Source organism: Monodelphis domestica, chromosome 2 (genome assembly GCF_027887165.1).
Source record: "Monodelphis domestica isolate mMonDom1 chromosome 2, mMonDom1.pri, whole genome shotgun sequence".
NCBI classification, from domain to species: domain Eukaryota; kingdom Metazoa; phylum Chordata; class Mammalia; order Didelphimorphia; family Didelphidae; genus Monodelphis; species Monodelphis domestica.
The window spans coordinates 520,891,231-520,916,234 of NC_077228.1; the positions used below are offsets into that span (position 1 = coordinate 520,891,231).

The 25,004-nt window shown below is 51.1% G+C and overlaps 1 protein-coding gene across 3 annotated transcripts in view; it reads right to left on the reverse strand.

Moving 5' to 3' along the window:
- Positions 1-25,004, reverse strand: part of GTF2IRD1 (GTF2I repeat domain containing 1) — a 79,643-nt gene that overhangs the window by 15,993 nt on the left and 38,646 nt on the right. For 2 of the 3 annotated variants that reach the window (XM_056819751.1, XM_056819750.1), the window contains exons 12-13: positions 15,827-15,874; positions 5,761-5,838 (exon numbers count right to left, since the gene is read on the reverse strand). In XM_056819751.1, the coding sequence (XP_056675729.1) occupies positions 5,761-5,838; positions 15,827-15,874 (126 nt within the window). The remainder of the gene's footprint in view (positions 1-5,760; positions 5,839-15,826; positions 15,875-25,004) is intronic. The other variant, XM_056819752.1, reaches the window with a different exon arrangement.

Here is a 25,004-nt window from a genome sequence, read left to right on the forward strand (position 1 = left end):
CTCTCTCTCTCTCTCTCTCTCTCTCTCTCTCTCTCTCTCTCTCTCTCTCTTTCTTTCTCCTTCCTTCCTTCCTTCCTTCCTTCCTTCCTTCCTTCCTTCCTTCCTTCCTTCCTTCCTTCCTTCCTTCCTTCCTCTCTTTCTCTCTCTCTCTCTTTCTCTTTCTTTCTCCTTCCTTCCTTCCTTCCTTCCTTCCTTCCTTCCTTCCTTCCTTCCTTCCTTCCTTCCTTCCTTCCTTCCTTCCTTCCTTCCTTCCTTCCTTCCTTCCTTCCTTCCTTCCTTCCTTCCTCCCCTCCCTCCCTCCCTCCCTCCCTCCCTCCCTCCTCTCTCTCTCTCTCTCTCTCTCTCTCTCTCTCTCTCTCTCTCTCTCTCTCTCTCTCTTTCTTTCTTTCTTTCTTTCTTTCTTTCTTTCTTTCTTCTTTCTTTCTTTCTTTCTTTCTTTCTTTCTTTCTTTCTTTCTTTCTTTCCTTCTTTCCTTCTTTCCCCTTACCTTCCACCTTAGAATCAATACTGTGTACTGGTTCTAAGGCAGAAAAGTGGTAAGGGCTAGGCAATGGGGGTTAAATGCCTTGCCCAAGGTCACACAGCTGGGAAGTGTCTGAGGCCAGATTTGAACCTCCTATCTCTACACTGGCTCTCAATCCATTGAGCCACTTAGCTGCCCCTGAAGTTTACATTCTAATATAGAAGGATCAATATAAGGAATATGAAAAGTAAGGTTAGGGTGGGGGAGAAGAGTAGGTACCTGGCAGAGGGGCATGTTAGACATATCCAGAGGAGGGCAGCTGGGTAAGAAATGGAAGAGATCTAATCATAGGACAGGGCGGCCAAGTGGTGCGTCAGAGAGAGTGCAGAGGCTAGCAAATCCAGCCACAGACACTTACTAGCTCTGTGACCCTGGCCAAGTCACTTGAGTTTCCTCATTTATAAAATGAACTGGAAAAGGAAGTGGTAAATGGCTCCGATATCTCTGCCAAGAAAACCCTAAATGGAGTCACAAAGAGTCAGATACAACTGAAAATGACCGAATAACCACAGTGACATTTATTAGGGATGAATGTAAAGTCCCACATGGGTTTAAGAAATCAATTGACCAGGTATAAGAGGGGTAGGAATACCCCTAGTGAATATGGGAAAGGCTGGGAGGCTAAATAGAAGTAAAGAATGTGGCTCTGGGACGTGGCTTCCAAAAAACAGTTACTAAAATCATTGGCCACAGTCGAAAGAGACAGAACACAGGGTCTGGAATAAGGTGCTGCTCTGGTAGCACTTGGCCCTAATTTCCTCTCTGGGTGACCTCTTTCCCGATGGCTGTTTCTGTACCAGGGTCCGAGCCCTCAAAGAATTCCTCTTGCCAGTTTGTGACTGGAATGGGTCAGGCCAAGAAGGGGAAGTGGTGGAGGGCCATACTGGAGTGAAGGAGAAGGGTGGTGGGGCTAGGTCACACGGATGGGCTCTGCTCCCACGCACGGGGACACAGGGCGAGCTCATGGAGACACTGATTTTGCAGCCTGGTCTCTGACTAGTTCCATCCAAGAAAGCAAATCCTACTTGAACAGGCTCCAGTCTCCGGTTCATCCCTCACCGTTGGGTCTCTTCTATTTTTGGGGAAGATATTTTATTTTACCAATGACGCGTAATAACCATTTTCCATCTAAGTTTTCTCCAGTTTTGGACCAAATGGCCTCCGTCCCTCCCTCCCCTGGATTGATTTGGCTCTCTCTGTTTCTAAGAACGCAAGCTGAGAGGGTGAGCTCTGGCTCGTTCTGTGGATGGGATTCCTGAATGGAATTGGATTCGAATACGGCCACCGGCTCTCAAAGGGTTCCTGAGCGCCCCGGAAGGCTGCTTTAATGGACCAAGAAGACTATTTTGTAATTAGCGCCTATGAAGTGGCGGCGGCGGCGGCGGGGAATGCTGTTTCTGTAGGGCTTGATGGTACTTGCTCAGCCCGATCTCTTGGGAAACTTAACCCTCTCCTTTTCCCTCCCATCCCATTCCCCATCAAGGTTTTTTTCAGCATGACAAATCTGAGAAAGGGGCCGCTGGGGATGGTGTGGAGAGAGTGAATTCAGACACTTATTGACAAGCTGTGTGACCCTGGGCAAGTCATTTCACCCTGCTGGCCCTCCGCCAAGAAAACGCGAAGGGGGTCACGGACTCTGTGCAGCCGCGTGGGGCGAGCAGCTCTGTTGTCGAGCCTTTTAGCGCTGAACCCCTTTTGCCCTTGATTAAAGAGTGATTTTGACTATTTAATAGTTCTGTGTTTTTTCCAGTTGACACCGGCTGCTGCCCGAAGGACCCCAAATATTCAGAAATGGGCAGGGTGGCACAGCGGCGAATCCCCCGGGGTAAATGTGACTTTAGAGAGCCCCCCGCCTCAGTTTCCTCATTTGTAAGGTGAGGGGGTTGGGCCCGGCTAGGTCTAGAATTCCTGCGGCTTAACGAGGTTGGTGGGTGGAAATAATGTCTGCCTGCTTTTGGGTCCCTCTGCCGACGCTGGCGAATGAGAACCTTCCACCAGCCCCGGGAGGAGGCCCCGCAGGAGCCGTTCCCATGGGATACCCGGGGAAACTGAGGCTCCACAGAGATTCGGCGGCTTGCCCCAGCTAGTCAGTGCCGGCGCGGAGCCAGCACATGGAGAAATCTGCCTCAGAGTTACAGGCTGAGGAAGGCGGGCATTGTGGGAACCTGTTTCGGCCTGATTTTCATGGAATTCTCCTCCGGGCAATGTGGCGAGGTGGAAAGGCTGCTGGACTCCCCATCCAGAAACCCAGGCCTGAATCCCGCTGGGGCTCTTCCGGACCCATTTGGGGTTTCCTGGCAGAGATCCTGGAGTCCTTTGCCGTGTCCTTGTCCAGTTCGTGTGACAGACGAGGAAATGGAGGCAGAGAAAACCCTAAACCCTGCTGACCTCAGTTTCCTCGTCTGTCACACCCCCACGGCAGGAGCTCTGCAGGAAAACCCCAAACGGGGCCCAGGAAAGTCAGACCCGACTAAAACACAACTAAACAACGTCAGGGCCAAAACCCCGCCGCGAGCCCCTGTGCATTGTGGGCAGGCCAGCTCAGCCTTCAAACGCCTCCCCCAGCTTGTGCAGGGGATGCTGGGATGCTTCAGAGGCCTCATCCCCAGCCCCCACACAGCGGCGGGCCAAGAGAGCTCATTTCTGGCCAGGGCAGGGCAGGCATCAGCCCGATGAAGGGGGGGCCCTGGGGGGCTCCTCTCACACCCTCCTCACTCCTAGCCCGGCTGGCCTTCCCCTCCCGTACCCGAGTCTGTCCCTGGCTCTCTCCTGTCCTCGCCTCTTCCTCAGGCACCAGCAAGGGGTCCTCGCGGGCCTCTCTGCTCCACTCCACAGAGGACGGGCCGATAAACCCTGACCCTGGGATCCACGCCAGTCTCTTGCTCAGTAAACTTCTGGGGCTCCCCATCCCCCCGGCTCCAGAGCCCGGCCTACCCTTCTAGCCTTGTCTGGAGCCTCACTCCCGTTCCATCTCTGCCGTCCAGCGGGTGTCGTCCTTTCTTTTTAAATTTTATTTTTAATGATAATAATTATTATTTATGTTATTATTTTTAAAACACCCGTATTTTCTTAGTAGCAATTCCAAGACAGAAAGGCAAAGGGAATCAGGGCTAAGTGACCCGTGACCCAGCGGGGAAGGGCTTGAGGTCAAATTTGAACCCAGGTCCTCGGGATTCCAAGCCTGACGCTCTATCCTCTGGGCTTCCTAGCTCCCTCAGCCAATACCTTTCTAAGAATTCCTCCCACAGGACACTGCATTTCCCATCGCCACACCTTTGTATATAAGTCATAGTGTCTGCCTGGGGCACAATCTCCCCTCATTTCTGCTTCTTTTGAAGCTCATCTCAAAGGCCCTTCTTGGTCCTCCTGGCTCCTAGGGTCCCCCCCCCCCTCCCCAGTTACCAAATGTCTTTGCCCTTGTGGCCTTCCTGAAAGAATGGAAGCTTCCTGAGGGAGAGACGGATTCATTTCTGCCTCCTACACAGCGGGAATGCTGTAAAGTAAGCGCCCCCCCCAATCTAGAGCTAGCAGGAACCTCAGAGGCCATCGAGCCCATTTTCCAAATAAGGAAACTGAGGTCCCAGGAACATGATGTGACACTCGAACCCAGCTCCTAGAGCCTGGAACCCAAGCTGAGGCCTGGATGCAACCCGCTGGGGGGCTTGAGGGACCCCTCCTCATCTGACTTTTTACAAATCTCCTTTGTGGGAGGGAGGGGGCGGCTAGCTTGGCCCCATGTCTATGGCAGGCCCCGATTTGGGGACAGGCCCGGCGGGGCAGAGAGGGAGTGCAGGGGAGCAGGGCAGGGGGAGGGGAGGAGGCGCCCGGCCATGCCCAGGTGCCTGGCGCTCCTCGGTAGCAGATGGTCCAGGCCGGGGAGGCTGTGGCGCCCCGCTCCTCCCCTCCCCCAATAAAACCATGGAAAGGCCCGGCCATGTGTTGAGGAGCAAACAGCCAGGCCTTTGAAGATGCCGAGCAGCAGCCAGGGAGCAGCTGTGACCTTGTGGCTTCTGTAAATCGACATGAATCCCGGCAGCAGGCTGGGAGCGGCGCCTGGAAGCCAGGCCTCCCCCCACCCCCCCACCTGTTTAAGAAATGCTTAAAATGAAAGGGGGCTGGGGGGGGGGAGGCTCCGGGCCTGCTCAGATTATAAATAGAGGCTTCCCTCGATTCGGGGGCCCAGGAAGCGGATGCTGGCTCTGCCCAGGCCCAAGTCCTAGCCCTAGGCCTCAAGCCCAAGCCCAGGCCCACACCCAGGCCTCAAGCCCAAGCCCAGACCCAGGCCCTAGCCTTAAGCCCAAGCCTAGGCCTCAGGTCCTAGCCCTAGGCCTCAAGCCCAAGCCCAGGCCCACACCCAGGCCTCAAGCCCAAACCCAGACCCAGGCCCTAGCCTTAAGCCCAAGCCCAGGCCCACACCCAGGCCTCAAGCCCAAGCCCAGACCCAGGCCCTAGCCTTAAGCCCAAGCTTAGGCCTCAAGTCCTAGCCCTAGGCCTCAAGCCCAAGCCCAGACCCAGGCCCTAGCCTTAAGCCCAAGCCCAGGCCCACACCCAGGCCTCAAGCCCAAGCCCAGGCCCACACCCAGGCCTCAAGCCCAAGCCCAGATCCAGGCCCTAGCCTTAAGCCCAAGCTTAGGCCTCAAGTCCTAGCCCTAGGCCTCAAGCCCAAGCCCAGGCCCACACCCAGGCCTCAAGCCCAAGCCCAGATCCAGGCCCTAGCCTTAAGCCCAAGCTTAGGCCTCAAGTCCTAGCCCCAGGTCTTAAGCCCAAACCCAGGCCCACACCCAGGCCTCAAGCCCAAGCCCAGACCCAGGCCCTAGCCTTAAGCCCAAGCCTAGGCCTCAAGTCCTAGCCCCAGGCCTCAAGTCCAAGCCCAGGCCCAGGCCTCAAGCCCAAGCCCAGACCCAGTCCCAGGCCTCAAGCCCAAGCCCAGACCCAGGCCCTAGCCTTAAGCCCAAGCCCAGGCCTCAAGTCCAAGCCCAGGCCCAGGCCTCAAGCCCAAGCCCAGACCCAGGCCCAGGCCTCAAGCCCAAGCCCAGGCCCTGGCCCAGGCCTCAAGTCCAAGCCCAGGCCGAGGCCCCAGCCCTAGGCCCGGAGCTCAAGCCCAGGCCCAAATAAATCCCAGCTCCAGGCCTCAAGCCCAAGCTCAGACCCAGGCTCCAAGTCCCAGTCCCAGGCTTCAAGCCCAAGCCCAGGCCCTGGCCCCAGCCTCAAGCCTAGGCCCCAGGCCTGCCACTAACCGTATTTTTCATTGAACAGCTCCTTCACTTGTTCCCGAAGAATCACCTTCTCCCCAAGCCGGTTGGCGTCATCCTCATCTGTAGAAGCAAAGAGAAGGGGGTGAGAGTCTGGGCCTGCGGGGAAGGGGAGCCCGAGGGCAGATGGCATCACCCTCTGTATGGGATGGAGGAGGGGGAGAGGGAAGAACCCCAGCATTGCCCCCCACCCCTAGTGAGGCAGCCGGCCCTCCTCTCTGGAGACAAAGGACAAGCCGGGACACATGAGGACATGAGGAATTGAGCTTTCTGCAGGGTCCTGGAGTGAGGGAAGCGGGGGAAAAAGGCATCCTCTGGCCTAACCTGGGATGCTGGAGAAGGAGCATACTTAGGAACAGCCTGCACCACCCAGGCAGAGCTCGAAAGGGCCTCAGAGCCAGAACCCACAGAGGCCAGCCCTCCCCATTTTACAGGGGAGGAAACTGAGGCCCAGAGATAGTAATAGCCTCTTAAACCTCAGGGGCCATTTGGTCCAAGTTCTTTATTTTACAGATGAGAAAATTGAGGCCTGGGGAGATTAATAGCATCAGAGATCTCAGGGGCCATTTGGTCTAAGTTCTTTATTTTACAGATGAGGAAACTGAGGCCTGGGGAGATTAATAGCATCAGAGATCTCAGGGGCCATTTGGTCTAAGTTCTTTATTTTACAGATGAGGAAACTGAGGCCTGGGGAGATTAATAGCATCAGAGATCTCAGGGGCCATTTGGTCTAAGTTCTTTATTTTACAGATGAGGAAACTGAGGCCTGGGGAGATTAATAGCATCAGAGATCTCAGGGGCCATTTGGTCTAAGTTCTTTATTTTACAGATGAGGAAACTGAGGCCTGGGGAGATTAATAGCATCAGAGATCTCAGGGGCCATTTGGTCTAAGTTCTTTATTTTACAGATGAGGAAACTGAGGCCTGGGGAGATTATTAGGATTATAGATCTCAGAGGCCCTTTTGTCCACGTTCTTTATTTTCAAGTTGAAGATACTGAGGCTCAGGGACGGGAAATGCCTCGTCTGGGATGGGTTCAAAGCTGGTTCTCAGGACAGCCTCTGTTTTCCTGCCAGTCCTGCCGGGCTGTGGGGGATCTCAGGGTCACAGAATTATAGAATTAGAGCGGGGAGGGAGTCTTAATCTCTGGCCTGGAGGGAAGGGACTTGCTCTGGCTCACAGAGCTGGTCAGTTTTTTTAACCCTTTCCTTCCATCTTAGAATCAGTCCTGTGTTTGGGCTCCAAGGCAGATGAGTGGTCAGGGCTAGGCAGTGGGGGTTAAGTGACTTGCCCAGGGTCACCCAGCTGGGAGGTGTCTGAGGCCACATTTGACCCCAGAACCTCCGGTCTCCAGGCCTGGCGCTCTATCCACTGCGCCACCCGGCTGCCCCCAGTGGGTCGGCTCTCAGCAGCGTCAGCCCCCTCTGTCTCACCCAGGGAGTCCCTTCCAGGCCAGGAGGCTCCGGGGCTTGGGGATGGGGCTGTGGGGGCCTGGCCTGGCCCAGAGCCCCTCATCTCTCTGGTTGTGAGCCTGCCGCAGAGCCGCATTGCCCTCCTCCAGCCTCGTTAGCCCCCTAGTGGGGACTTGGTGCTCTTCAAACCCTGAAAGAAATCCGATCTTCCTCCCCAGGCAATCCCATCTCGGTGAAGGGCCCAATCCGGCCTGTTTCTGGCGCTGCCTCTCTTTGTTCCCCGGCAGCAGCTCCCCTCCCCCAGCAGGCTCCACAACCAGCCCAGTTCAGGAAGGCCCCGAGGCCGAGGGGGGAAGTTCCAGCCTCCCTGCTTCCTCTTCCCAGCCGCTGTGCCGAATGTAGGCCACAGCGTGATGATACTCCACAAGAAGGGTGGAGAAGCAAAGGGCCGACGTTCCAATCCTACCCCTTCTTTGCTGAACCTCAGTTTCCTCCTTTGTAAAATGAGGAGGGGGATGGACCCTTTCAGCTCTAGTCCTATAATCCCAAGACGCTTCACCTCCATGACTCAGTTTCCCCATCTGTAAAACCATGGAGATGGACCAGATGGCCCCTGAGGCCCCATCTAAACTCTATTTCTATGATGCCAAGTCATTTCACTTCCATGACTCAGTTTCCCCATCTGTAAAACCATGGAGATGGACCAGATGGCCCCTGAGGCCCCATCTAAGCTCTATTTCTATGATGCCAAGTCATTTCACTCCCATGACTCAGTTTCCCCATCTGTAAAACCATGAAGACAGACCAGATGGCCCCTGAGGCCCCATCTAAGCTCTATTTCTATGATGCCAAATCATTTCACTTCCATGACTCAGTTTCCCCATCTGTAAAACCATGGAGATGGACCAGATGGCCCCTGAGGCCCCATCTAAGCTCTATTTCTATGATGCCAAATCATTTCACTTCCATGACTCAGTTTCCCCATCTGTAAAACCATGAAGACAGACCAGATGGCCCCTGAGGCCCCATCTAAGCTCTATTTCTATGATGCCAAGTCATTTCACTTCCATGACTCAGTTTCCTCATCTGTAAAACCACGGGGATGGACCAGATGGCCCCTGAGGCTCCATCTAAGCTCTAGATTGTAGGATTGGGTTTTGGTGGTTGCTTTTGTATCCTAGGCCCCTAGAAGAATGCCTGGAATATAGTAGGTGCTTAATAAATGCACATTGGACTGGATCATGTTCCCTCAGGCCAAGGGAATTGGGACTCAACCATTCATGTGGCCTAACTCACATTTGGATGCCAGCTCTTTGCAAGGCTGAAACAAGGAGAAATGATCCTGGCCTCATGTAAGAGGGGGACTCACAGGCTCAGATCCTCAACTTGGATGAGCTTTAACTCTTGCCACCTTTAAAATGGAAGCTGGTGGAGGCAGCTGGGTAGCTCAGTGGATGGAGATCCAGTCGTAGAGATGGGAGGTCCTGGGTTCAAATCTGACCTCAGACACTTCCCAGCTGGGTGACCCTGGGCAAGTCACACTATTGATTCCAAGATGGAAGGTAAGGGTTTAAAAAAATAAGGAAGCTGGAGTCAGAAGTCTTGGGTTTGAATTCTGATTCTGTCACCCCTGAGGGCCTCAGTTTCCCCTCTCTCTAAAATAAAGGATTGGACTAGGTCGAGTTCCCTGCCAGCTTTAAATCTAGGATTCCAGGATCTAGGTTCAAACTCTAGTTCCGCTCTTTATTACCTGTATGACCATGGGCCAGTCTCTTTCTGTCCCTGGTCTTAGTTGCCTCACCTATAAATCACAGGGTTGGACACAGCAAGTGAGTAAGGATGTAGTAAAAGACAGCTAGCCACTGGCCAGAATAGGAAGCTATGTGGTGTGAGGAAGACCTGGGTGTGAATCCTGCCTCTGACTCTTAATAGCTCTGTGACCCTAGGCAAGTCACCTAAACCTCTGTTGGCCTCAGTTTTCTCATCTGTAAGAAGGGCACGATCATAATAGCGCCTATATCACAGGGTTACTGCGGGGATCAAATGAGGAAACGCGTGTAAAGTGCTTTTCAATAAACCTTGAAGTGCTAGACAAAGAGTAGCTGTTATTATTAACAACAACGATACATTTGGCTTTCTCCAAGGAGAGAGAATTAACTCAGAAACCTCTGCTGATACATCATTGCTTACCAGAGACTCTCAATTCCATAGGGTGTCATTTAAGGTCTCCAATCTCACCCCCACATTACATTTCCAGCCTGAGCTGTCACTGTTCCCCTCCATCTCAGACTGATCTGTTCCTGCCAGTCTCCATTCCCTGGAAACAGAGCTGTAAATAGGAATCTTGGTGCCAGGGGCAAGCAGCATGAGAGGTACGGACCCTGTCCTATGGTGGAGGAGGCGACATAAATGGCTTTGGAATTAGAGGACTCCAATTCAAATTCCTCCCTCTACTACTACCTGTGTGACCCTGGACCAGTCCCTAACTTCCCTGGGCCTCAGTTTTCTTATGGATAAAATGAAGGAGGCTAGACTCTGAAGTCTCTTCCAGTTCTCCATCTAGGATCTGGGACACTAGCATAGGGTTAACAAGAAGGAGAAAGGTGGTTCAGGGGAGGAACTCAACCCATTTATCCTCTGGTAGCTTCCAGTTTTCACTAATCATTCTTGCTATTTCATGACCTGACCCTTCTTCTTTCTCCTTGCCAGCCACCTTACCCGTTCCATCTCCCCTTTAAGTTTTATCATCTTCCATTAGAATAGAAGCTCCATGAGGGTAAGGATTGTTTTTTAAGGCTGTATTTGAGCTTATTTGAGTTATAGAGTTTAGCACAGTTTCTGGCAGTGTGCCTCTGTGCATGCCAAGTGTTTATTAAGATAACCCTAACCTCAACTTACATATCCACCCATTTATCTATCTATCCATCCATCTATCTATCTATCTATCTATCTATCTATCTATCTATCTATCTATCTATCTATCTATCCATCCATCCATCTATCTATCCATCCATCCATCCATCCATCCACCAATCCATCCATCCATCCATCCATCCATCCATCCATCCATCCATCCATCCATCCATCCATCCATCTATCCATCCATCCATCCATCCATCCATCCATCCATCCATCCATCCATCCATCCATCTATCCATCTATCTAACCATCTAAACAGCCATCCACACATCTATCCACCCATCCATCCATCCATCCACCTGTCTGTTTTGCTAACTAGGTGCTAAGCTTTATTTCTTTTTAGTTGCTCAAGGGCTGTCAAGAGCTGTCAGAGCGTCCAAATTCAATGGAAATCCTGGGGCGATGCCTTACTCTATTGTACCTCGTTATGGATATGCCTGGATATGCCAAGCACATTTCGGTTTCCAGACTCTCGATTCCTTACTTCTCTGTCCTTCAAAACCCAAATGAAACCCTCTCTGCTCCAGGATGCACTATTGACCACTCCTTATTTCATCTAGATGTCTGACTGTGCCATTCACTTGGCACTTATCACCAACTTTTCCTGTGGTTATGTCTGTTCTCTACAGTCTTCATAAGGTAATGTATAGAGCTGGCCTTGGGCTCAGAAAAACTTGTATTCTACTCCTCTGACATATAATGGTTGTGTGACTCTAGATGAGTTTCTTAAACATTCGGTTGCTGTGGACAATTCTCAAAGGCTATTTCTCACATGGATAAAATCACAGGTCTCCCCTCCACCCCCTCTCATGTATATCGAAGTTGTGAGTTAGGTTTCAATCTCATCATTGCTACTAATTCATGGTGAGACCTTCAGTGAGCCACTTAGCTTTCTGAGCGGTAAAATGAAGGACTAGTTGCAGAGAACTTTAGAACACTGAGTTTCAGAGTTGGAGAGAACCTTAGAACATAGAATGTCAGAGTTGGAGAGAACCTTAGAACATGGAATGTCAGAGTTGGAAAGAACTTTACAACATGAAATGCCAGAGTTGGAGAGAACTTTAGAATATGGTCAAAGCTGGAGAGAAGGAACACAGAATGTCAGAGTTGGACAGTACCTTGGAACATGGAATGTCACAGTAGGAGAGAACCTTAGAACATGGAATGTCAGAGTTGGAGAGAACCTAAGAACATGGAATGCCAGAGTTGGAGAGGATTTTAGAATATGGTCAAAGCTGGAGAGAAGAAACATGGAATGTCAGAGTAGGAGAGAATCTTGGAATATGGAATGTCAGAGTTGGAGAGAATTTTGAAACATGGAATGTCAGAGTTGGAGAGAACATTGGAACATGGAATGTCAGAGTTGGAGGGAGCCTTAGAATGTGGAATGACAGAGTTGGAGAGGACTTTAGAATAGAGTCAAAGCTGAAGAGAAGGAACATGGAATGTCAGAGTTGGAGAGAACCTTGGAACATGGAATTTCAGAGTTGGAGAGAATCTTAGAACTATGAATGTCAGAGTTGGAGAGAGAAACTTAGAACATGGAATGCCAGAGTTGGAGAGAACCTTAGAACATGGAATGCCAGAGTTGGAGAGAATCTTGGAATATGGTCAAAGCTGGAGAGAAGGAATATGGAATGTCAAAGTTGGAAAGAACCTTTGAACATGGAATGTCAGAGTTGGAGAGAATCATAGAACATGGAATGTCAGAGTTGGAGAGAGAACCTTAGAACATGGAATGTCAGAGTTGGAGAGAGAACCTTAGAACATGGATTGTCAGAGTTGGAGAGAACCTTGGAACATGGAATATCAGAGTTGGAGAGAACCTTAGAACATGGAATGTCAGAGTTGGAGGGACTCTTGGAATACGTAATGTCAGAGTTGGAGAGAACCTTAGAACATGGAATGTCAGAGTTGGAGAGAACCTAGAACATGCAATGCCAGAGTTGGAGAGGACTTTAGAATATGGTCAAAGCTGGCAAGAAGGAACATGTAATATCAGAGTTGGAGAGAATCTTGGAACATGGAATGTCAGAGTAGGAGAGAACCTTGGAACATGGAATGTCAGAGTTGGAGAGAACTTTGGAACATGGAATGTTAAAGATGGAGAGAACATTAGAACATGGAATGTCAGAGTTGGAGAGAACCTTAGAACATGGAATGTCAGAGTTGGAGAGAACCTTAGAACATGGTCAAAGCTGGAGATAAGGAACATGGAATGTCGGAGTTGGAGAGACTCTTGGAATATGTTATGTCAGAGATGGAGAGAACCTTCGAACATGGAATGTCAGAGTTGGAGAGAGAACCTTAGAACATGGGATATCAAGAGTTGGAGAGAATCTTTGAACATGTAATGTCAGAGTTGGAGAGAACCGTAGAACACGGAATGTCAGAGTTGGAGGGAGCCTTAGAACATGGAATGTCAGAGTTGGAGAGAATCTTGGAACATTGAATATCAGAGTTGGAGAGAACCTTGGGACATGGAATTGTCAGAGTTGGAGAGAATCTTAGAATATGGAATGACAGAGTTGGAGAGGACTTTAGAATATGGTAAAAGCTGGAGAGAAGGAACATGTAATATCAGAGTTGCAGAGAATCTTGGAACATGTAATGTCAGAGTTGGAGAGAATCTTGGAACATGGAATGCCAGAGTTCGTGAGAACCTTGGAACATGGAATGTCAGAGTTGGAGAGAACCTTGCAACATGGAATGTCAGAGTTGGAGAGAATCCTATAACATGGAATGTCAAAGTTGGAGAGAACCTTAGAACATGGAATGTCAGAGTTGGAGAGAACCTTGGAACATGGAATGTCAGAGTTGGAGAGAATGTTAGAACACGGAATGTCAGAGTTGGAGAGAGAACCTTGGAACATGGAGTGTCAGAGTTGGAGAGAACCTTATAACATGTAATGTCAGAGTTGGAGAGACTCTTGGAATATGTAATGTCAGAGTTGGAGAGAACCTTGGAACATGGAATGTTAGAGTTGGAGAGAACCTTAGAACATGGAATGTCAGAGTTGGAGAGAACTTTTGAACATGGTCAAAACTGGAGAGAAGGAACATGGAATGTCAGAGTTTGGGAGACTCTTGGAATATGCAATGTCCGAGTTGGGGTGAGTCTGGGTTGGAGAGCACCTTGGAACATGGAATATCAGAATTGGAAAGAATCTTGGAACATGGAATGTCAGAGTTGGAGAGAACCTTAGAACATGGAATTCCAGAGTTGGAGAGGACTTTAGAATATTGTCAAAGCTGGAGAGAAGGAAAATGGAATGTTAAAGTTGGAGAGAACCTTGGAACATGGAATGTCAGAGTTGGAGAGAATGTTAGAACATGTAATGTCAGAGTTGGAGAGAACCTTGGAACATCGAATGTTAGAGTTGGAGAGAACCTTAGAACATGGAATGTCAGAGTTGGAGAGGACCTTAGAACATGGTCAAAGCTGGAGAGAAGGAACACAGAATGCCAATGTTGGAGAGAACCTTAGAACACACAATATCAGACAGACCAGTTCCTGAATTCCCTGGATTGTTAGTAAGAACGTTAGAATGTCAGCAGGAACCCAGGCCTTGGATATCAGAGCTGGATGAGACCTTCTAGGTCATCTTGTCTAAACTCATTTTACAGAGAAGGAGCCCAAGTCCCAGAGTGACGACTCTCACTGCCTAAAAGGAAGTATCCACAGTAGTGGAGGAGGAAAGAAACTAATCCAAAGGCTTTGGTGATCTGATCTTCCCAATTTCAGAGGGTTTAGAGCTAGAGAAGGACCCTCAAAGGTCATCTCGTTCAATCCCATCATTTTACAGATGAAGAAAGTGGGTCCATAGGAAGGGACTTGCTCAAGGTCACTCAGACCAGGGTCAGGATTCAAATCCCCGTGACCATTACTAGCTGTGTAATTCACCAAGCCACAATGTAGGGCTCTAGAGTAGGTGTGAATCCCCACTGGTAGAGGGATACTCCTCACTGGGATTCCCTATGGCAATGAGGTTACTGTCTGGTCTAACAATACATGAATGAATGAATAGGGATACCTGGAGGAGCTCCCTTCTGTGAGGGTAGTAAGGCTTAGACGAGACAATGCCTGTAAAGTGCTTTGCAAACACCAAAGGGACACATAAATGCTGGCTGTTATCATCACTGGGAGAGGAGATGGACCAAATCCAGGCCCAGCAGGGAGGTGTCCCAGGACAGGGCTTTTGGTCCCTTTGGAAGGCACACCAGGCTCTGGAATTTAGTTCCATAATCCCCTTGGGCTGTACGTCCTCTTGGCACTTTCTAGGGTCCTGGGTTCAACCAGAGAGGAGAAGCGAACTTTTTTTCCTCTCCAGGGCACTTTGCCATTACATCACCCAAATGGACGCTTCTTTGGACAATGAGAAGAAAGAGGGAGTGCGAGGGCTGCCCCCCGAGTCCTATGTAGGGGATCTTTTTGGGGGAGGTGGTTGACTTTTTTGACATTCATTTTGGAATAAAATTCCCTTTTGCCCTTTTGAACCAAGCCTTGGTGGGCCCTGGACTAGGCCAGCAAACACGGTGGCCCAGAAGAGAGTCGGTTCCGGAGTACAAAGACCCGGGTTCTAGAGTCAGAAGACCCCCCACTTGAATGCTGGTCCCATCATTTACTCTCTTATTGACTGGCCAGGAGGTTTCCCCTCCTGCAGTCTCTTATGCTGCTTATTCAGACCGTGAGCTCAAAGGCCACCCAATCTACCCTGTTTAGAGGAAGAAAATGGAGGCCTAGAGAGGCTGGGAAGTGGCCGAAGGAGGCTGAGGCCCAGGAGCCCGTCGGAAGGCCCTCTGACTCGCTCACAAAATGCCCAGGGAAGGAGGCTTAGACAGGCAGTGTAGAGCCTCCGTCCCCTCCCCGGGTCTCTCACTCGCAGTCACGGGTGAAGCCGCTTTGGCGTTTCTGGGCCTGCGCAGAGGACGGAGCTCTAAGATGGCCTCCCAGCGTGGGCGGCATCCCCAATCTCCTCTCCATTCTCTCCCTGGCTGCACAGCCACCTTCCCCCCCTCCTCGTCCCTTCTGGGCCCCTGAGAGCCGGGCAGGTGGGGAGGAGGAGGGCCTGGCGGGTGTACGTGAGCCGGGGCCCTCTCCGGGCGGCCGTCCCCTTACAAAGAGGCTTCCACGATGGCGGCCCTCCTCCCCTGACCCGTCCTCAGGCGTCCGCCAATCGCAGAACTCCAGGGAGTCCTCCGTGGGGAAGTGGAGGCCGAAGAGGCTCTCAGAGGCAGGAAGCACCGGAAGGGAGCCGGGACAAAGGCCGGGACCATCGAGGCAGAGCTGGCAGGGACGCGGACGCCCCCCGGAAGAGCCCCTCGTGGTACAGAGCAGGAAGCCGAGCGAGGCTCAGGAGGCGCCCACGATCCCGGGCAGGATCTGATGCTGCCTCTTCCTCCTTCCTTGGCAGGGACGATCCTGGCAGCCCGGCATCGGGGCTCGGAGGACCTGCGTCCCAGTCCCAGCTTTGCCAGCGTGGCCTTGGACACACGGCTTTACCTCCTGGGCCTCGGGAGGCCTTGTAGAGTGAGGGGGTCACCCCGGGGCTCCCCCAAAGCTTCCTGGCTGGGCCGCAGGAGCGGAGATCTCTGTGGGCCTGAGGCCCCCACGGCCCCCCGAGGCCCCAAGCTGGGAGGATGCGGGGTGCGGGGAGGGCGGGGGCCGTGCCAGCAGGTGAGCCTGGCCTGCCCGGGCCCGCGGCCTCTGGGCTACGTACCATCCGCGGCAGCGAACGCTTTTCCCGGGGCTGCGCTCCGTCTAGGGGCTGGGGCACAAATTAAAGAGAGAGAGACACGAGTGAGTGGGGGGCTCGGCCGGGGAATCCGAGGCCGCCCTGCTTCTGAGGGTCCGCAGGGGGCTCGGGGCCTCCTGGCCCTCCCTCCCCAGTCAGAGACGGAGCCTGGGGCTGGGCTTGGGTCCCGCCGGGCCTTGTCACCCTGGAACCCCGGGGGGTCCCTCCTCGTCCCTAAAGTGAGGGGGCCCAGAAGAGGCCCTACAGACCGGACGCTGCCCTCCCCGGGCCGGGAAGGAGCAGGCTGCTTTGGGAGAAGGGCCAGGGGCCGAGGGGGAAGCGGGGGAATGGAGGGAGCCAGCAGGCACCCAAAGGGGCAGGGCTGCCTGATGAAGGGGCGAGGAGGAGAAGGGAAGGCTCCACCCGTGTTTGCCGCCCCTCCCCTCTGCCGTCCCGCGGCCTGGGGGGAGCCAGGAGGGCCCACAAAAAATCAGATGTTGTCAGTGACGTTATCCATTTTCTCCCGAGCTGGAGAGGGAGCCGGGAGGGGCCTTCGGAGGCCCACCGGGCAATGACTGGCCCAAGGTGACCCAGGCAGGGGGGTAACGGAGGTGGGATTCCAAGCTGGTCCCCGCACAGTCCCCGACTCCCAGAGTCCCTCTGCAGCGAGACGGGCCTGATGGAAAAGGCCCAACCCTCTGAGCGGCGGAAACACACTGACAGCCAAACTGAGCTCCAAATGAGAAAGAGAAGGACCCCCCCCTCCCCGCCATGAGGGGCCCCCAGGAGCGACCTGGATCTGATGCCCTTGGGGAGGGGGGAGCCCCCGGCTTCCTGCGGGCTCCCCACCTGCCTTTTCCGTGGGAGAGGAACCAGAAGTCACGACTGTCAAGAAAGACGTGGACGGCCCCTCGGGATCCTGCCATTTTATAGGTGAGGAAACGCAGGCCCAGAGGGATGAAGCCAACGGTCCGCGGTGACACGAGGCTGGGCCCTGTGACCTGTCCAGTGCATTCCCCTCAGGCTCCCCCAAAGCCCATCCTCTAGCCTGTTCACAGGACGGCTCCCTTCCCCTCAGGGTTCCTGCCGGGGGCGCCCATGGCCATTTCTGCACCCGTCTGAGGGCCCCAGAGAGGCGGAAGGCTGGAAGTCAAGCTCGAGCATCCCCACCCCCGCTGGCCAGCAGCTCCTTCCTCCTCCTTCCTGAACGCTCTCCTGGCGACAGAGCCAACAGCGGCCCCCAGACCCTCCCGGACTCCGTCCCGAGAACTGTCGGCTCTACTACGGCGCCTCCCCCGGGCAGCAGAGGCGAGCGAATCCCAGGCTGGGCTGCTGTCTAAAGGGCCGGAAGGCCTGTAAAACGCCTCACAAGCCCTGGAGCCTCACGACAATGTCTGAGGGGAGACGGAGGCCCCCAGAGGGGCCGGCCAGGGCTCCAGGTGGGACTCGTCTGCACTTACTAACAGGGGATTAACCACTGCTTGATGTGCCCTTCCTGGAGAGCCTCTACAATCCAGGCTTCTCCTCAATCCCTTCTGGGCCCCGTGAGCCCGCTCTGCCCCCCGCTAGGGTGGCTCAGAGCTTCCCTCCCCGGGGGAGGAGGAGGGGGAAGAACATAGAGCTGCAGGGCCAGGCGCCCGGCCACCCGCGGAGGGTCACTCCCAGCCACGGCCAGGGGAGCGTTCCCATCGGCCCGGCTGACGATGCCCGGATCCTGTGCCCACTGTGGCTCCCGAGGCACCAGCACATTTAGGTGTTCTGTAGGGGAGAAAACAGGCCCAGAGGAGAGTGATGGCTTGCCCACGGCCACAGAGGACTGGAACTCAGCTCTTTGGACTCCACATCAGGCCCACATGGCCACTCTTGTCTCTAGACTTCTGGGTTTCAGGGCCGGGGGGCACCCAAGAGGACCGTCAGTCTCTCGCTATCCTTTTCCAGAGGAGGAAACAGAGGCACGGAGGGGCAAGTGACTTAGCCAAGGTGACCCAGACAGCAAGGAGCAAAACTGGGATTTGAACTAAGGTCCTTTTACCCCAAATCTTGGGCTTTTCCTACCAGGAAAGTGGCGACAGGATCAGCCAAGAAGCATTTAGTAAGGACTCGATAGGTGCTATTTCAGCATCTTTTTTCAGGACCTCCCAGTCCCCTCGTTTTCTGCTTTATTTGATCTACTCCTGGGCCAAGTCTTGCTTTGCTTCTTTAAAAAATTTTTTAAATTAAATAAATAAACTTGAATTAAAAAAAATTTTGAACCCTCACCTTCCATCTTAGTATTGATTTAAATCAGAAGGGCAAGGGCTAGGCCACGGGGGTGAAGAGACTTAGATGAGGACCACACAAACGGGAGCAGCTGCTGAGACACTTTCCTCCCACTGGCAGAGAGGCTTCCTCGCTGGGGTGACCCTGGGTGAGTCACTTCACCCCCATGGGCCGGCCCTCAGCGCTCTTCTGCCCTGGAGCCCCTCCGCAGGGTTGATTCTAAGGCGGAAGGGGGAGGGCTCAAAAAACGTGGCCTACATCTTGGTTCCTTTCATGCGAGGGCCCTACGGTGTCAGGAGTGGCCTACTAGCATGTAAAAATCCACAGACACCAAACTTTTATTTTCCCTTTATAAAAGGAGGTCTCAGAAAATAAACTAATCAAATCAAATACATAAATAAAAAAGAGGGGCTTGGGGGGGAGTCAGGAGGGCCCGGCGTCCGGCCTGGCTCTGCCTTGTCCTCCCCGGCTGACGGGGACTCCCCCCGCCCGGGTCTCAGCTTTCTACGAAGGGGCTGGATGGGGGGGTCTCTGCGGCTCCCTCCGGCTCGGCTGACATCCAGCCAGTCTATCTTTCCCCATCTCGTCTCTCCTGCTCGGGTGTAGGTTTCCCGGGGCCTGGACGGCACCTTCTCATCTTTCCAAGCAGGCCTGGCCCCACAGAGAGGCCTAGAATATACGGCAGAAGGAGATCTTGGGCCCCCCCCCCCATTTGACAGAAGAGAGACCTCCCTCTGAGCTGGGCCTCTCTGTGGACCCCCCTCTCCAGGGAGGCCCGAGACATTCCAGGCCTGCCTTCTCTCCTCCTCGGCCCTTTGATCTCCACACGCCTTCTGGGGCTGCCTGACACGGGAGAACCTTGGACAGCCTCCTTGAGACCAAACCGATAGGCCGTCCTCACAGTCATCAGGAAGGCCCCGGCCCCCAGCTGCTGGGGTTTCAGGATGTAACTCAAGCTGGGCCCGAAGCAGGGCCAAGGGGGCGATGTGGAAGGAAAGAAGGAAGGACGGAGGGGGGAGACGGAGGACAGAGCCAAAGAGGTCAAGGAGGCCACAGGACTCTCAGGAGCCTCTGACTCGGTCCCCCCGAGCCCAGGGTCGCCCCGCTTCTCCCCCAACTTATCCTCCAGACAGCTGCCAAGTTTTTATTCTACCCAGAGATCCCGATGCAAGGAGACACCCACAACCCGTGTGAGTGCGGGAAGAGATCACTTCCCACGGAGAAGCAGCAAATACAACAGATTCAGAGAAGGACAAGAAGGTGTTGATGAACTGATGGGTACAACGAGGAAGAACAAAAACCCAGAGAGAATCTGGCACCACGAAGGCCAAGGGAGACGTCGGAGAAGAGGGGAGACCCTTCCCCTTCTCCGCAGACAGGGTCGCGAAGTCTGAGAACCTCATTTTACAGAGGAGGAAACCGAGGCCCAGAGATGGCGAAGCAAAGACAGTGAGAAGTTAGGTGTTTGGAGCCTGAGTTCAGCATCCTTTCTGTTGAACCATACTGCCTCCTTAAGGCATGGGCTGGTTTTGCTGAACTGTTTTTTTTTTCCCTCTAGAAAAATTTTGATTTTTCGTTCTCTCTTTCTTTTCTCTCTTTCTGTCTCTCTCTGTCTCTCTGTATTTCTCTCTGTCTCTTTCTCTTTCTCCCTCTCTCTCTCTGTCTCTTTCTTTCTTCCTTCCTCCCTTCCTTTCTTTCTAGAAAATTTTGATTTTCTTTCTCTCTTTCTTCTCTCTCTTTCTTTCTTTTCTTTCTTTCTTTCTTTCTTTCTTTCTTTCTTTCTTTCTTTCTTTCTTTCTTTCTTTCTTTCTTTCTTTCTTTCTTTCTTTCTTTCTTTCTTTCTTTCTTTCTTTCTTTCTTTCTTTCTTTCTTTCTTTCTTCCTTTCTTCCTTTCTTCCTTTCTAGAAAATTTTGATTTTCTTTCTCTCTAGAAAATTTTGGTTTTCTCTCTCTCTCTCTCTCTCTCTCTCTCTCTCTCTCTCTCTCTCTCTCTTCCTTCCCACCCACCCCTCTTTCTTTTATGGGCAAGGATGCTTATTATCACCTCTATTATTTAATATGGTACTAGAAATGCTAGCTTTAGCATTTAGAGAAGAAAAAGAAATTGAAGGGATTAAAGGAGGCAATAAGGAAACTCAACTATCACTCTGCGGATGATATGATGGTCTACTTAGAGAATCCCCATCAGCATTTCTATATATTCCCAACAAAACTCAGCAGCAAGGGTTAGAAAGAGAAGCTCTATTTAAAATCACCCTAGACAATATAAAATATCTAGGAATCTATCTGTCAAGACAAATGCAGGAATTATATGATCACAACTACAAAACGTCTACTGTGATTGGTAGATGTGAGAACTTAGGGAAGGTGACATAGGAGAAAATTCTCTTTAAAAGGAGATCAAAAAGGCCTCGAAGTGGGGTTCAGCTTGCCAAAGATGAATTGGAGGGCTCGGTGGCTGAACTTAGGGGAGTTGAGGAGCTGAACTGGTGGGTCTCTCTGAACACTAGAATCTTGCTTGGGACAAATCTTGTGGTGAGTGGATTAAAGACTGACTGATCTCTCTCTTAAGGCTTAAGCCTAGGCTGGCCTAGCCCTTTTCTCATTATTTCCTCTTTCTCTCTCCCTTTCATTAATTCCTTAATTTGTATTAATTAAAATCTCTATAAAACCCAGCTGACGGGTATATTTAATATTTGGGAATTTTCCCATGGCGACCACTTTATTTTTGATTTAACTCAAGACACTGTCTTGAACCCATATTTTTGCAGTCACAGTTTAAGGCAACCACTCTTTTAACTGTTACAGGTCTAACTCTCAATCCACTAAGCCACCTAGCTGCCCCCTGAAGTAAAGAATTTTAAGACCAAACAAGAGATAGAGAACATTATAAGATATAAAATGAATAATTGTGATCATACTAAATTAAAAAAAATTTTTGTACAAAAAAAACTAATGTAACCAAAATTAGAAGGGAAGCAACAAACTGGGGAAAAAAACTTTTGTAACAAATTTCTCTGATAAAGTCTCATTTCTCAAATATATAGAGAACTAAGTCAAATTTATAAGAAACTAAGCCATTCCAGAATTGACAAATGGGGAAGGGATATGAATAGGCAGTTTTCAGAGAAAGAGATCAAAACTATCAATAATCACATGAAAAAGGGTTCTAAATTCCTCCTGATGAAAGAAATGCAAATCAAAACAACTCTGAGGTGTTACCTCATACCTAGCAGGTTGGTTAACATGACAGCAAAGGAAAGTAATAAATGCTGGAGGGGATGTGGCAAAATTGGGACACTAATGCATTGCTGGTGGAGTTGTGAACTGATCCAACTATTCTGGAAGGCAATTTGGAACTATGTCCAAAGAGCTTTAAAAGACTGCCTGCCCTTTGATCCAGCCATAGCACTACTAGGTGTGTATTCTAAAGAGATAAAAAAAAAATGGGGATGAACCTGATTGTACAAAAATGTTTATAGTTGTGCTTTTTGGGTGGCACAAAATTGGAAAATAAGGGGATGTCCTTCAATTGGGGAATGACTGAACAAATTGTGGTATCTGATGGTGACGGAATACTATTGTGCTGAAAGGAATAATGAACTGGAGGGATTCCATGTGAACTGGGACGACCTCCAGGAAGTGATGCAGAGAGGAGCAAAACCAGGAGAACATTCTACACAGTAACAGCAATATTATGGGATAATCAACGGTGATAGACTTTGCTACTAACAGTAATACAAGGATGCAGGACAATCCTGAGGGACTTAGGACCAAGAATGCTCTCCGCCTCCAGAGAAAGAACTGTGGGAGTAGAAATCCAGAAGAAAACACAGACTTCATCACTTGTTTATATGGGCATATGATTTGGGATTTTGGTTTTATAAGGTGACTCTGTGACAAAATGAATAATACAGAAACAGGTTTCGAGTGATCAGACATGTGGCACCCAGTGGAATTGCCTGTCAGCTACTGGAAAGGGGAGGGAGACAATATGAATCATGTAACCTTGGAGAACTTATGTGTAAATTTGTCACTGGAATAAATGAAGAAAACTAGCTATCTTGACACAATTGGTTCCATTTGTAATCCTGTGTACTTTATTTTTATTTCTTTTCAAACCCTTCTCTTCTGTCTTAGAATCATTACTGTGTATTGTTTCTAAGACAGAAGAGGGGTAAGGGCTAGGCATTGGGAGGTTAAGTGACTTGACTAGGGTCAACCAGCTAGGAAATGTCTGAGGGCAGATTTGAACCCAGGACCTCCTATCTCTGGGCCTGGATCTCTAGCCACTGAGCTAGCCCTGAATTTTATTTTATATATGAAAAAATGTGATGTAAAAACTCAGTGGAATTGCTCGTTGGCTACAGGAGGGAGGTGGGAGGAGGGGAGGGAAAGAACATGAATCATGTAACCATGGAAACTTTTTCTTAATTAAATAAAATTTAAAAAAATAATAATAAAATTTAAAAAAAACTGATTTTGAGAAGGGAACACAGACTTCACCACACATTACCCAAAGGAGGCAAGTCACCAGATCTTGTTCTAATAGAAGACCAACTTCTCTGTTTCACATTTAAAGGCCTTCCCAGAGGCTCCAGCCCAGTTTTTAAAACAATTTCCTCTCCTTCCCCCCCTTACATGGGGCAGCTGAGGTGTGCAGGGCTTGGAGTCAGGATCACTCATCTTCCTGAGTTCAAATCCAGCCTCACATATTTGCTAGCTGTGTGATCCTAAACAAGTCACTTTGCCCTGTTAGCCTCAGTTTCCTCATCTGTCAAATGAGCTGGAGAAGGACATGGCAAACCACTGCAGAGGCTTACTAGCTAAATGACCCCGGGCAAGTTACTTTACTCTGCCTCAGTTTCCTCATCTGTCAAATGAGCTAGAGATGGAAATGACAAACCATTCAGGCATCCCTGCCAAGAAAACCTCCAACCCTGCTGGCCTCTGTTTCCCTGTCTGTCAAATGAGTTAGAGGAGGGCAGGGCAAACCACTCCAGTATGTCTGCCAGAAAACCTCAGACGAGGGCCAGGAAGAGTCAGCCATGCCTGAACAACACCAATCCTCTCCCTCACACATGTTCTGTTAAGGCCAAACCTGCCCACTGGCTGTTCTCTGGCCCACAACATTCTACCCATCATCCTTTGCAGGGCCTTTGTAGGGGCCAGCCAGGTTGATTTTATTTTTAAAACCCTGACCTGTCTTTTTAATTTTTATTAATTTTAATTATTTTTAAAAATTTTAATAGAAAAAATTAAATTTAAATTATTTTATTGTACTTTATTTTTTTAAAGTTTATTTAGTGAATTAGGAATCTTTTTCCATGGTTACCGGATTCATGTTCTTTCCCTCCCCTCCTCCCACCCCATCCCCTTGCCGATGAGCAATTCCATTGGGTTTTACATATTATTTTGCTTGATTTTTAAATTTTATTTTAAAAAATTTCCCAAGGTCCCATGATTCATAGGGTGGCTCTCCTGTTCCCTCCCCCCTCCTGGCTGAGCACTCAAAACCTGCTTCCATAGTCTTCCTTTTGGGACAGTCGCCTAATAAACCCAAACCCCAACCCCTACATAGGCCCATCTTCTGTCTTAATGATGGTGGGCTCCTTTTATTCTATTCTGTTTTATTTTTTCAACCTACATCTTGTCTTCATATTGGTTCTCTAATGGAAGAGTGTCTAGGGCTGGGCCATGGGGGAGAGGTGACAGGTCCAGGGTCACCCTGCTAGGAAGTGTCTGAGGCCAGATTGGAACCCGTGACCTCCTGGCGTGGCTCTCTCCACAGAGCCCCCCCACTCAAAGCGCCTCCTCAGACTCTCCATCTAAGGGCTAACCCTAGATAGTGGTGCCAAGGCAGAAGAGTGATCCGGCCTAGGCACTTTGGGGTGAGGCCACATTTGAATTCAGGACCTCCCCACGCCAGGCCTGGCTCTCCATCCACTTAGCCACCCGCTTTGGTGCCTTTTACAGTAAATGCGATTCTAGGTCAAACACGGTGAGAGATCAAGGAGAAAGATTGTGCCGTGGTAGAGTAGGCCGCCCCAGCGTCCGTACTGAAGGGGGATGGGCAGACCCTTGGGCCCGGGGATCCCCTCTGAGCCCCGCACCAGAGGCCTGAGGCTGGGAGGATGAGGTGATCCCGAGCAGAGAGCAGGCCGGGGTCCTTCCCCCTGGGCCAGTGGGGAAGGGAGGAGGGAGGAGACGTGCCTACGGAGCATCCGCATCCTGGGAAGCACCTTACAAACGTTTTCTCCTTCGATCCTTACAACAACCCTGAGGCGCAGGCGCTGGGATGACCCCCATTTGACAGATGAGGAAACGGAGGCAAACGGGTCAAATGACTTGCCCAGACTGTCCGAGGCTAGATTTGAACCCGGACCTTCCTGACTGGAGACTAGCCTGCCAGCCTCCTCCATGCTCCCTCCCTTACGTGCTGGACTTGGCGAGGAGTTCACGGCGGGCCTGTCCGGCCTGCTCCCGCGTGCCCAGATCCACAGAACTGATGAGGGTTGGGGAGGACCCAATGGGCTTCCAGTGAACCCAAGGGGAACAGGCCCCCCTCGAGAGCAGCCCTGGCTGGAGGAACTCCAGGGATGGAGAAGCCCCTCATCCTACTTTTTTTTTTTAAACCCTCATCTTCCATCCTAGAATCAGTACTATGTATTGGCTCCAAGGCAGAAGAGTGGTAAGGGCTAGGCAATGGGGATCAAGTGACTTGTCCAGGGTCACACAGCTAGGATGTGTCTGAGGGCAGATTTGAACCCAGGACCTCCAATGCCTGGCTCTCCATCCACTGAGCTACCCAGCTGCGCCCCTCACCCCCACCCCCATCCTCCTTTTAGATGGCTCGCATTAGGACAAAGTTTTCTGGAAGTTGAGCCTAAATTTGGCTTTTTGC